This window comes from Neofelis nebulosa, chromosome 9 (genome assembly GCF_028018385.1).
Source record: "Neofelis nebulosa isolate mNeoNeb1 chromosome 9, mNeoNeb1.pri, whole genome shotgun sequence".
Classification (NCBI taxonomy): Eukaryota; Metazoa; Chordata; class Mammalia; order Carnivora; family Felidae; genus Neofelis; species Neofelis nebulosa.
The window spans coordinates 126,900,716-126,914,318 of NC_080790.1; the positions used below are offsets into that span (position 1 = coordinate 126,900,716).

General features: G+C 55.3%; 1 protein-coding gene across 1 annotated transcript in view; it reads right to left on the bottom strand.

Annotated features, from left to right (window-relative positions):
• Positions 1–827: 827 nt before the first annotated feature.
• CDH22 (cadherin 22) overlaps positions 828–13,603 on the bottom strand; it is a 124,484-nt gene continuing 111,708 nt past the window's right edge. The window contains exons 10-12 of the mRNA XM_058685827.1: positions 13,436–13,553; positions 5,027–5,278; positions 828–2,195 (exon numbers count right to left, since the gene is read on the bottom strand). Of these exons, the coding sequence (XP_058541810.1) occupies positions 1,624–2,195; positions 5,027–5,278; positions 13,436–13,553 (942 nt within the window). The 3' untranslated portion in view covers positions 828–1,623. The remainder of the gene's footprint in view (positions 2,196–5,026; positions 5,279–13,435; positions 13,554–13,603) is intronic.

The window sequence follows — 13,603 nt, forward strand, 5'->3', positions numbered from 1 at the left end:
GCCGCCAGTATCTAACTTAGATGAAATGATAAGGCACTCAGGACAGAATGACCATCTCTGGATTGGTCACAGTGGACCTTGGCAAATGTGGAGGGAATCAATGAATGTTCCCTGGGAGAGTTAAAAAAAAAAAAAAACACGCTAATGAACATTTATTGAGCACTTGCAAGGCATCAGGAAGGCACTGGGATCAGAGCTTAACATTCATTAGCTCCTTTAAGCCTCTTAACAACCCTTTAAGGGAGGAGCTATCATTAGCCCCATTTTACATATGAGTAAACTGAGGCTTCAGCAGTTGAGGACCTTGATGAAGGCTGCCCAGCTAGCAGGGCTGGAATTTACAACTGATCAATGCGGGATGAATGAATCACTTGGGGGTGGGGAAGGAGGACAATTAACCAATCAAATGGTTTTAGAGCTGGAGGCTCTTAAAGATGACTTAGCCCTGAAGTTCTTGGGGTCCATGAATGGGGAGACTAATGGGCTCCTGGACCGAACAAATAAGGTCCCCATTACACCCAGTGGCTTCTGGCCCCTCCACCCCCTGCCAGCCCTCTCACCTCACCCAAGTCCTCGAGCTGCCCAGCTTCTCCTCTCGGCACCCCTGCCAGGGGTCCTCTCTCTCCCAGTCCCACCTGAGACTCTGGAAGGCTCCACTGTCCCTGAGAATGTCCCTGTTCCCTACTCAGGGCAGGGGCAGAGCCAACAGCTGGGACCATTTTCTTCTCCCTTGGAGATGTTGGGGAAAGGGGGAGGGTGACTGGTCACAGAGAGAGCCATAAGGGGAGGCAGACGCGGTGGGCTTCTAATAACGACAAAGATAACAGTAGCGTCAAAGGCTAACATTTATTGAACACCTACTATGTGCCAGGCACTGTCCTAACCACGTGACACATACGAACCCTTTTTTTTTAATCCTCAGGACTCTTCGAGGTAGGTTCTGTTATTAGCCTCATGTGACACAGGAGGAAACTGAGGCCCAGAGAAGTGAGGTCACTTGCCCAAGGCCAGGCAGCTTGGTAAGTTAAGTGCCAGAGGCTCCACCGTTTTGGCTAGGTGTCCTTGGACAGGTCACAGCCACTTCTCTGGGTGGCCTTCTCCCTCTGTTACCTGCAGGGCCCCACCTCATGGTTTCTGTGAAAACAGATGGTCTCTGCAGTGTCCCAGCACACAGTAGGCGCTTAGTAAATGAACAGCCTTCCTTCTCTCTTAACTCCGATGGGGGAGACCCGGGAGGGGGGACACCTCGGCAGCGTCCTCCCTCCTCCCTCACCTGCCAGGAGTGAGTAGCCCCCACCCCCTTCTCCACCCAGCAACGCGGCCCTATCCCCCCTTCTCACCCCAGAGCCACGCAGTGCCGGGTCTCGCTGCAGTTTTAATGACGTTGGTGGTAATTCCCGTATGTCTGGGCAAAAGCTGCCCCACCCCACCCCCTGGGAGGGGAGGTGGGGGGCCAGCGGGGGCGCCGGGGTGTCCGCCCCCAACGAGTCCTCCCTCCCGTCCGGCCGCCCTGGGAGGCTGGGAGAGCTGGGGAAGGGGGTGAGCAGGGGAAATGCTGGGTCCCGGGGCCCCGTCGGGCCCTCAGTGGGCCTGGAGGCGCGCCCCGACGGCAGGACGGGGTCGCTAGGAGGCCTGGGCCTCGTCCGCGCGGTGGCCGGCGTAGAGCGCGGCCAGGGGCCGGAAGCGCGGGCCCCAGCTGCTGAGATAGGCGAAGTCCTGCTCGGAGCCCGACGAGCCGCTGTGCAGCGAGCTGAGCGAGGCGGCCGGCGAGTCCGCGCCCTCGAAGGCGTAGGTCTGGAAGGCGTCGTAGGGCGGCACCGACAGGTCCCCGTCCGCCAGCGCCACCTTGCGGCTGATGAAGTCCCTGAACACCGAGAAGTCCGGCTCGGGGCTCGGCGGCCCCTGCGGGAGCGAGTGGTGCTCCGAGGGCAGGCGGGCCTGCGGGGGGCTGCCCGCGCCCCCGCCGCCGCCCGGGCCCCCGCCCGCCGGGCCCCCGCCCCCGTCGCCGCCCTTGAGCTCGCCGCCGCCGAAGTCGTAGAGGCTCCGCAGCGCCGACATGTCGTAGGCCTCGGTGTCCTGCTCGCCGCCGCCCTCGTCGTTGTATTTGATGACGTTGTCCCGCATGTCCTCGTCCTCGTCCGAGCTCAGGTGGCTCTTGTGGTGGCGCCTGAGGGTGAGGATCAGCAGCACCAGCACTGCGAGGGAGACAGAAGGGGGCGAGTGAGGGCCGAGGCCAGCCCAGGGCATTCCGGGGGACCCCCCCACCCCTCACATCCCAGTGGAGCTGGCCCAGCCTAGACACTGGTGCACATTTCCTAGATTTCTGTGCACAAAGACGTTTCTTACGGTCAGAACTGTGCTGGCTAGATGGACAGGTAGTGAGCTATCCATCTTGAGAGGCGTGCAAACAGAAGCGAGACCACCGCGGTGCCGCGGTGTTAAGGGATTTCATGGATGTTGGGGGCTGGACCCAACCTCTGAAGTCTCCATCCTCAACTCTAGGGAGATACAACCTGAGACGTCTCTAGGCTCTGGGGGTGGGGTGTACAAAGGGGGCAGCTGACAGGGTAGATGGGACTGGGGGAATGAAAGATGTGTTGAACCTGACCTCTCTTTCATCCTGGCCCTCCAGAAGGGGGAGCACCTGCTTAGCCCTCTGGGTCTCAGGTCAAGATGGTCTCCAGCAGGAGCCCTTCCCCAAGAGCTCCAGGCCAGCCAGGTTGAGAGCCTTCACCTCCAAGCTCCCCTGGTGAGCCGTTCCTCCCTCTTGTCGCAGGGGTTCTCAAAGCCCACTTGCTGGTCCAGCAGCATCAGTATCTCCTTCGAACTTGCTGGAAATGTGACTTGTCGGGTCCTGTCCTAGATCTCCTGGCAGTTAGAGCCACCTCAACATACACACTCTAAACTCCCCTCCGGGACCTGGGGAGCGTTCCCCTAGGCTGGTTCCAGGCAGGCGGTCAGCCCCTTGAAGTGTGCTTGTTGGCTGAATGACTGAACGAAGAGGCGGATGGAGACGTGGTGCGTGTAATAAGGCTGAGACAATGACTTTGCTTTGTGCCCTTGACTTCCAGGACTCCACATTCTCTCCCCCACCCCCATCACCTCACCGAGCACTCATTCTGGGTCTTCTAAGCAGGTTTCTCCTTGCCTGTCTGACCCCTTAACATCATATGTCCCAGGATTCAGTCCTTGACCCGTTATCCACACCCCTGTCTGGGTGCTTTTGTACGATCTGCTGGCTTTGCATTCCACGTGGAGGCTGATACCCACCTCCCCCATCTCAGACCCCGGGCTCGGACTTACTTCTCCCCTGAAATCTAGATTGTATGCCCAATTTCCTACTGAGCAAGTCCTCTGGGTCGACCCGGAGAATTTCAAACTTAACACGTCCAAACTTGAAATAATCTTTCCCCTTCTTCAGTCTCCCCCGTCTCTGTGATGGCTACTGTAACTTAGCAGTTACTTCAGGCTTTTTGTTTCTTTTGTTCACGGATGGATTCCAGTGCCCACAATAGTTTAGCACACGGGGGGGACTCGCTGGATGGATAAATAAGGAGCCGATGAACCAATGAGAGAATTAAATGGGTAGGTGAGGAGGTGGATGGAGACGCCCACGCTGGGTACCACGCCAGGCTCTGGATTCTTCTTGCTGTGCCTCACATCTCCCACCGGGCCAGCTGCTAGGGCCATGGGGCCGGGTTCCCGCACACGACCTAACAAGGTGGCGCGCGACAGGGAAGGGGGTAGGGCCTGGGAACAGCTCCGGAGGGAGGGAAGGTGTCAGGAGAGAAGTGGGAAAGATGGATGGACGGCTTTCGGAGCGGAGGCTGGGAGCGGCGGAGGGGGATGCCCGAGAGAGCAGATGGTGGGGAGCGCGGGCAGCGGGCAACAGATGTGCCAGGCCTGATCAGCGATTCCGCCCGTCACCTTTAGAGCACTGATGTGCACTTTCTTCGTTTGTGGGCAATTAGGCAGAAATTTGTTTGCACTGCCTCGGAAAATGAAACCGCTGTAAAGTGCACCCTCTGGAAAAAGGGTTTCTGAGCCATGGGCTGGGGAGGGAAGACAAGGGGGGGGCGGCCTCCCAGCTAGGAGGAGCCAGCCCGGGGCCTCTGCAGGGGGGGTGGGGGCTGGGGAGGAGCAGCATGGCCGCAGGCAGGTTCTCAGGGGGTGGGCAGGGCCACGCCAGTGGCAGGGGGTGGGCTGGGCCACGCCAGTGGCAGTGGGTGGGTAGCTGACATCTCCCAGGGAACTGGGCCAAGCTGGTGTCTGCGATCTGGACCGCGCTCGAGTTCCTGGAGCTCTGGCTGGTCGGTGAAGTCCAGCGGCCAGAGCTGAGGGGAGGCCTTTGTGCTGCGACAGTAAAGCGGTGGCATTATGGCCACTGGGATCCCCCTTAGCTCCTGGAACTTGGCCTCTTCACTGGTGACACCAGGTGGGTTCCACTGGCTGCCCATAGGATTGCTACAGGAGGAGAGTTTGCTTCCACTAAATGTCTTTCGGATTTTGCCCCAGCCGCCCCAAGAGTTTGTCCCAACTGCGATTCGTAGCAGGTGGTGTCGTTAAAGGAGCAAGGCACACGAGGTGAGCAGGCCTGATTTCAAGTCAGAAGACCACGTACCCTTATGTAAGCCACTTAACCTCTAGGGGCCTCAGTTTCCTCATCTGAAAAACGGGGACGATAGCCGGCTAAGTGGTTGTGAGGTTCACAAGAGCCCTTTTTTCTAAAGTCCTAGGGCAATGGACATATTTTTATAAGATGCTTGGTTTTTTAAACATTTTAGGGAGAATTTGGGCTGTGTAGAGGGCGGCCAACATGAAAGTGGTCACGGGTGGGGGTCAACACTTTCTGGAGCTGGTGGGGGGACTGCCGCGTACTTAGAAGACTTGTCACGGGAGCCTGTCATTCGGGCCACCCTTCCTTGTGGGAGGGGCAGCTGAGGCCCCGTGGGGGCGACTAGGAAGGACACCCAGGGCCTCAGGGTGAAGGCCAGTGGGGCGGGGGGGTGGCTGGGGGTGGACTCACCGACCAGGATGAGGACACAGACCAAGAGGGCAATGAGGGCGCCTGGGCTGAGGGAGGCGGCCATGACGAAGGCTGTGGTGTTGCAGGACTGGATGGTGCCGGAGCTGTCGCAGCCACAGATTCGGATGGTGAGCGTGCCCGTGCTGCTCAGGGTGGGCGGCCCGCTGTCCACCACCAGGATGGGCAGGAAGAACACATCCTGCTCCTGCCGGTTGAAGCCCATGTGCTGTGTGTGCACCGCTGCTGTGTTGTCTGCTCCGGAAGAAGGGAGGGGCGTGCGACTCGGGATCCGGGGTCAGCCCCCCCCCACCCCGTCCCGGCCACCTCCTGATGCCACTGCAGGATTTGCCTCCCTGTGTCCCCAAGCTCCTGCCTCCCAGGTGGCCCGCGGATCCTTCCCCCAACTCCAGCTCCCCCAATTCCGCCTGAAGATCCTGTTCCCAGCCACATAGCCCCCGCTTCTGTCCTTGGCTGTCACGAGATTCTATTCCCAGCTGTCTGAAGATTCTGTTTTCAGCTATTCCAAGGTTTTGTCCCCAGCTGTGCCAAGGTCCTGTCCCCAGCTTTTCCAAGATTCTGTCCCCAGCTGGGCCAAGGTCCTGTCCCTGGCTATGTCATTTTTTTTTTCCCCCTCATTCATCTCAACAGCCTGTTTTTGTTCCACCCCGGACACCCAGGCACCCTGACCCTGGGGCCCCGCGGTCCTTGGGTTGTGGCTTGCTGGGCCCTGATAAATCCCGGGTCACAGAGAAGACTAGTCTTCTCCAGCACGGGCTTTGGCTGAGGGCTCTTTCTGGCTGGAGTCTAAGTGGCTGAGCCTGGAGGGCTGGGACCTGGCCCCTGGGGCCTGATGAGGGGACCCTAGTGCACCAAGGTCTCCTTTCTACACGTGTGACCACAGAGGACAGCGAACTAACACCAGCCGTGGTCATTGCACCACGCCAGCCGGTTCCCGGGGATGCCAGGCAGGACGGCGATGGCGCTCGAGCCTCTGAGCGCGGGCTCACGCGGTAGGTGGCGCCCACTTCTCCTGCCCTTCCTGCCTCCTCCGTCCCTCTCCTGTACGGGCCAGGCCATCCCTGAGCCTCCATCACCTTGATGGCCGTCAGTGCAGTGACACAGAAGCACTCAGAGCCGGGCTGGCTGCTGCCCCCGCCCTTTGCAGCCAGCCCCACACAAGGGGGCCCTGCCTTCCCGCCCAGGGCCCAGGCTTCACTCCTGCGTCCTTCTCCCTGCCCCCACAGTCTTCCCGCTAACCCCTCTGACCTCAGACTTCAGCAGTCTGGGTCCCTTCCCTGGCTTGGTGGCCCCAGTTAGCCCAATTCAGTCCCCTAGTCCTGGCCTCCCCTGATCGTGGGCACGATAGAGGAGAAAAGAGCTGGCTTGTGACCTTGAGCACACCTATGAACTACAGATCCAGCTCTCACAAGATGGATCATGGGTCGAAGCTCATGGGATGAGGAGATTTCATGGGATGAGTATCAGGAGATTTCAGGAGATTCTATCTACTTTTATACATATTTTCAAGTTTCCACTAAAATGTTAAAAAATAATGCCAAGTCGATCGTTTGCCAGCTCAGGAGCTCACTAAGCTACCCTGGGCCTCGGGTTCCTCATCTGTAACCGAGGAAAATGGTAACACAGAGGTGTGAAGGGTAAATGGTGACATTCACGAATAACCCTTAGAATGGGTCCCGGCACAGAGAAATTCTCAGTAGCTGCCGGCCGCTAAGTCCTTGGTGCCCCACCCCCTGTTCCCTACGCAGCCCACGTGCCCACTCTCTGGGTGGGCCCATTCCACCTTCTTGCCTGTGCAAATTCCTCATCTGTCATGCTCCGGCTAAATGTCACCTCCTTTCCGTGGCCTCCTTTCTCTGCCTCCCTAGAAAGGAAGGATTTATGGCTTGTCCCTCCTTGCTCTGACTATGCAGGTGCCACGCACACTTCTGTTACAGGACTTGTCACGTGGCGTTAGGTTCGCGTGTGCCTGACTCTCCCCTGGCACCGAGCCAGACTCGAAGAATGACACTTGCATGACCTGCACGTTTAAGGTCACTGGTGGTCCCGGGTCAGCTCCTCAAGCTCTGCTGCGACTCCAGCCTCCCCGTCAGAGGGAGAATCACCCCCGGCTGTGAAAATATCTGCCTTCCCCAGGGGAGGAAAGGAGGCTCGAGAGCAAGACGAGGAAGGGAAAATGATGTGGGACTCCTTTGTGCTGACTGCATGCTTTTTATGCATCAAGGATTGTGTAGATGCATGAAATATATAGTGATGTTTAATCATCACAGCCACCAAGTGTTGTGACATTATTCCCATTTTATACACGTGGGAGTTGAGGCTCAGAGAGAAGTGACTTGTCTGAATTTAGTCTGTGAATTGGTGGCATAGCTATATTTTCCATTAAATCATCCATCCATCTATCCATCCATCCATCCATCCATCCATCCTCCATCCACCGACCCATCTATCTTCCATCCATCCGTCCTTCATCCATCCATCCATCCATCCTCCATCCATTCATCCATCCATCCATCCATCCATCTTCCATCCATCCACCCATCCATCCATCTATCCATCCATCCTCCATCCACCCATCCATCCATCCTCTATCCATCCATCTATCCATCCATCCATCCATCCTCCATCCACCCACCCATCCATCTTCCATCCATCCATCTTCTATCCTCCATCCATCCATCTTCCATCCATCCATCCTCCATCCATACATCCTCCATATACCCACCCATCCATCCATCCTTCATCCATCCATCTATCCATCCATCCATCTTCATCCATCCATCGATCTATCCTCCATCCATCCATCCATCTTCCATCCATCCATCCATCCTCCATCCATCCATCCACCCATCCATCCATCCATCTATCCATCCACCCATCCATCCATCCTCTATCCATCCATCCATCCATCCTCCATCCACCCACCCATCCATCCATCCATCCTCCATCCATCCATCTTCCATCCTCCATCCATCCATCCATCTATCCATCCTCCATCCATCCATCTTCCATCCTCCATCCATCCATCCATCCATCCATCCTCCATCCATTCACCCATCCATCCATCCACCCATCCATCTTCCATTCATCCATCCATCCATCCTCCATATACCCACCCATCCATCCATCCTTCATCCATCCATCCATCCTCCATCCACCCACCCATCTATCTTCCATCCATCCGTCCTTCATCCATCCATTCATCCATCCATCCATCCCCCATCCATTCACCCATCCATCCATCCATCCATCTTCCATTCATCCATCCATCCATCCTCCATATATCCACCCATCCATCCATCCTTCATCCATCCATCCATCCTCCATCCACCCACCCATCTATCTTCCATCCATCCACCCATCCATCCATCCATCCTCCATCCATTCACCCATCCATCCATCCATCCATCCATCCATCTTCCATTCATCCATCCATCCATCCTCCGTATACCCACCCATCCACCCATCCTCCATCCATCCATCTTCCATCCATCCACCCATCCATCCATCTATCCATCCATCCTCCATCCTCCATCCATCCATCCTCCATATACCCACCCATCCATCCATCCTTCATCCATCCATCTATCCATCCATCCATCCATCTTCATCCATCCATCGATCTATCCTCCATCCATCCATCTATCTTCCATCCATCCATCCATCCATCCTCCATCCATCCATCCACCCATCCATCCATCCATCTATCCATCCATCCTCCATCCACCCATCCATCCATCCTCTATCCATCCATCCATCCATCCTCCATCCACCCACCCATCCATCCATCCATCCTCCATCCATCCATCTTCCATCCTCCATCCATCCATCCATCCATCCTCCATCCATCCATCTTCCATCCTCCATCCATCCATCCATCCATCCTCCATCCATTCACCCATCCATCCATCCATCCATCTTCCATTCATCCATCCATCCATCCTCCATATACCCACCCATCCATCCATCCTTCATCCATCCATCCATCCTCTATCCATCCATCCATCCATCCATCCTTCATCCATCCATCGATCTATCCTCCATCCATCCATCCATCTTCCATCCATCCACCCATCCATCCATCTATCCATCCATCCTCCATCCACCCATCCATCCATCCTCTATCCATCCATCTATCCATCCATCCATCCTCCATCCACCCACCCATCCATCCATCTATCTTCCATCCATCCATCTTCTATCCTCCATCCATCCATCTTCCATCCATCCATCCTCCACCCATCCATCCTCCATACACCCACCCATCCATCCATCCTTCATCCATCCATCCATCCTCCATCCATCCATCCATCTATCCATCCATCCATCTTCATCCATCCATCGATATATCCTCCATCCATCCATCCATCTTCCATCCATCCATCCATCCTCCATCCATCCATCCATCCATCCACCCATCCATCCATCCATCTATCCATCCATCCTCCATCCACCCATCCATCCTCTATCCATCCATCCATCCATCCTCCATCCACCCACCCATCCATCCATCCATCCTCCATCCATCCATCTTCCATCCTCCATCCATCCATCCATCCATCCATCCTCCATCCCTCCACCCATCCATCCTGCATCCACCCATCCATCCAATAAATCTTAACTGAGTAAGTACTATGTCCTAGTACCCTACTAGTCACTGGAAGAAAACAATGGAGAGCTGAACGAGTCATAGTCCTGGATCTGAGCTCAGATCCTACTGTGAGAAACAGATGTTAATTAAATAAACTCACAATTTAGTCTATAATTACAAACCATGGTGAGTGCTAAGAAGGAAAAAGTACAGGAAGAGCACCTAACGGAGGACCTGCCTTGGTCTCAGAGGTCAGAGAGATCTTCTTGGAAGAAGTGATATTATTGCTGAGCCCTGAATGATGAGTTCAAGGAGAGGGAACAGCCCATGCAAAGGCCCTGAGGTCGGAAGAAGCACAAGATGTTCAAGGAACTAAAGCAGTGCTTTGTGACTGGAGGGATGAAGGAGTGGCTAGAGCGAATCAAAGTGAGTCTGGGAGTAGGGGTGGGCAGGGCCCCTCATGGGAAGTCTTAGAGGCCGTTGTAAGGAATTGGGTTTATTTTCTTAAAAGCAGCAGGAGGTCACTGATTGGTGGGTTTTAAGCAAAGAAGAGACTAATCCCACAGCAAATACTAATTGAGCACCCTCTGTATGCCAGGATTAGTCTAGCCCTTGAGGATACAGCATTGAACAAGATAGACATGGTCCCTGCCCTTGCTGAGCCTATGTGTGGAGCAAGGGAGTTTCTAATCTAAAACACGAGTGGATGTGGAAGATCAGTCAGGAAGACACTGTGTGTTTTAGGTGTGAGAGGATAGTGGTTGTAGAGGGACAGAGAAGTAGACAGATTTGAAAAATGAGTGCCTGGCTCTGGCTCAGCCTCAAATTCCCAAGCAAGAACAGAGGAGGGGAGAGATGTTTGTTTCTCAGGGTTGCTGTCTTTGGCCACGAAGCCATATGGTCTGAGAGCTCTGGTCCCTGCCACTCCTCGACAAAGGGGAATCCCTGGGCATCATCCCTGAACCTCCCGAGCTGCCCTCCTGGGCAGTGGCTGGCTTCACCTGGGGAAGTCGCTGGCCACCCCAGACCCTTACCCCACCCTTCCAGGCAGGATCTGCGCCCAGCACCGTAACCATCCATCTGGCCTGACATACATCAGTGTCAATCCCTGGCTGGGAAAGCAATATTTATAAATCACGTTTCCAAACTGGCTACAAATGTGTACAAAGAAACAGATGGGTTGGGGTAGCTGTGTGTCACCCAGGATATTTATACGGTGAGGAGGAGGGGGCTTGGCAGGCCGTGGGAAGGGGCTAGGGGGCTGGCGGAGGAGCCCTTCAGCGGCTGTGCTGAGCTCAACACATGGCCCGCCACTCTTCTCCTGGAGCTCACACCAGGTGGTTGCGCCGGATGGGAGCTCCTGGCGGCTCCCCATCAAAGAGAGGCAGTTGGGACAGAACTTTAGGCCCCTTGGGTTGGAAAGACTTGTGAACTTGATGAGGTTAAGCCAGGCCTATTTGTGTCTCCCGGGGCCAACTCAGGATACCACTGGAATAATGAGCAGGCAAGGCAGTACCAGTTGTTAAAATATTGAAATACTTCTAGAAAGGTTTAAATAGCTATGACTCTGAGTGTCCCACGTCCCTCCCTGCTGCCTTAGCCTTTTCCCCATGCTCACCCCCAACTTTAGCACAATCAAGCCATTGAGGGGGTGAAGCCGGGCCCAGCAGGGGTTCTAGGGTCCCGTGCCAGGTTATTTATGGTCAGTGTCCCTTTTGACTGGTTGTGAGATATTTTTAATATGACTCTCGGAAATACAGAAGGTCTGGCTTCCGAGACCACTGAGGTCCCTTCTTTTGGAGGGAAGCATTGTAAAGGTCTCAGGGGTGATCCCAGAGATGTTCCAGGGTCAGAAAGAATCAACATGGCCTGGTCTCCTAGTCCTGGCACCCCCTCATTCCAACCACGCAGGCCTCCTGTTCCTTGAACATCCCAGGCCTGCTGCCTCCTCAGGGCCTTTGCACTTACTGTTCTGTCTACCTGGATCATTCTTTGTCCAGTTATCAGCATGACTTACTCCCTAGTTTCCTTTAGATCTCCACCACTCTTGATTCCCTCAGAGAGGGCTTCCTAGACCCCTTTATTTAAGATAGCTCCTACTCGGGGCGCCTTGGTGGCTCAGTCGGTTAAGCGGCCGACTTCAGCTCAGGTCATGATCTTGCGGTCCGTGAGTTCGAGCCCCGCGTTGGGCTCTGTGCTGACAGCTCAGAGCCTGGAGCCTGTTTCAGATTCTGTGTCTCCCTCTCTCTGACCCTCCCCCGTTCATGCTCTGTCTCTCTCTGTCTCAAAAATAAATAAACGTTAAAAAAAAAAAGTAAGATATCTCCTACTCTTACTCGGCTTTACTTTCCCCTGTTTTGGCTTTACTTTCCCCCGTTTTGTTTAACACGTTTGATTGAACACCCACTATGTGCCAGGCACTGCTCTAGGCACTCGGGGCCCAGCACTGAACAAAACAAGGTCCAGACTCTTGGGGAGATTGCATGATCCACGTTCCAGCCACTTAGCATGCCCGACATATTATTTATTTGTTTACTTTCTACCTCCCCTCACCAGAAGGTCAACTCCATGAGGGCAGGGGTTTCATCTTGTTTGCCACTGTATTCTCAGGCCCTAGAATAGTGCCTGATACATAGGCACCGTGTTTCAATAAGCGCTCAGTAAATAATTGCTGAAAGCAGGAAATGACACGTTCTGGGTACTGACAATATACCTTGGTAGCCCTCATCTCGTTGGGACCACCTAGCCACCTTCAGCCGAGCTAAAGGGCGAGGACAGGCATTTTCAGCCCCATTTTGCAGATGACACAACAGAGGCTTAGGGAGGTACAGACCTTGCTGGGGTTGCACCGAGAGCCCCTGGCTGAGCCTGGGCCAGGGACCTCACTCCCAGCGCACTGACAGTCCCCCTCCCGTAGCTCATTCCCCAAAGTTTCAGACTGAGGCTTCTTGAGGGATGTCTCACAGCGCGATCAGCTCAGGCTGGGCCATCACTTGCAAGGTGGTGAGTGAGCTAAAGCAGGAAGCGCGCTGGAACTGAGACAGGGGTGGCTTGGAATCCCAGCCCACCACTGACTGACTCCCTGCATGGCCCTGGGTGGGTCCCCTTCTCTTAAATGTTTATTAGAGAGAGAGAGAGAGAGAGAGAGAGAGAGGACGGGTAAGCGGGGGAGGGGCCGAGAGAGAGGGAGCAGATCTGAAGCGGGCTCCATGGTGACAGCAGAGCCCATCGTGGGGCTAGAACTCACGAATGACTAGGTCATGACCGGAGCCCAAGCCGGATGCTTAACTGACTGAGCCCCCCCGGCCCCCCGGCCCCTTTCCTCTTAGAGTCTCCGTTTTATCACAGGGGGCAAAATAGGAGGAGGGGTAAGAAAACCACCTCCCACTTCCCAGGACGGCCGTGAGGAGGCAAAGAGAAACATGAGTGGGACACAGAGCTTTTTAAACTGAAGGGTGGGAGTGTGTGCACGTGGGCTATTTCAATCTTCACTCAGACCCGGGGCTCTTTCCATCCAGGACTCTGGCCAACCCACTCCTCATCTGTTCCTTTTCTGTATCTTTCCATTCTCTTCTCTTGGGGTGCCCCCTCTCCACTCTGCCAACTCACCCCCAGCTTGTGCTCCAGGGTTTGGCCAGTGGGCTGGCTAACAGCTCCAGCCTGGCCCAGATTTTCTGGGTGATGTTGGACCCGACACTGGTCCTGTGCGTGCCCCAGCCTCTCCCCCTGTAATATGGGAAGGGGAGGCTAGGCCCCTCCCTCCACGCCTCCTAGGATTTGGTGGTTCAGAGGTGACTCACCTTGGATGTCAAGCAGGGAGAAGTGAGGGTTGCTGGGTGCTTCAGGCACCAGGCGGAAATAGAAGCGATGCCCGCCCTGAGGCTCGTCTCTGTCCACCACGCTGATGGTCTGGATAAGCTGAAGGGTGAGGACAGGGCAGGGAGCTGAGGCTGAGCCCACTCTGGACC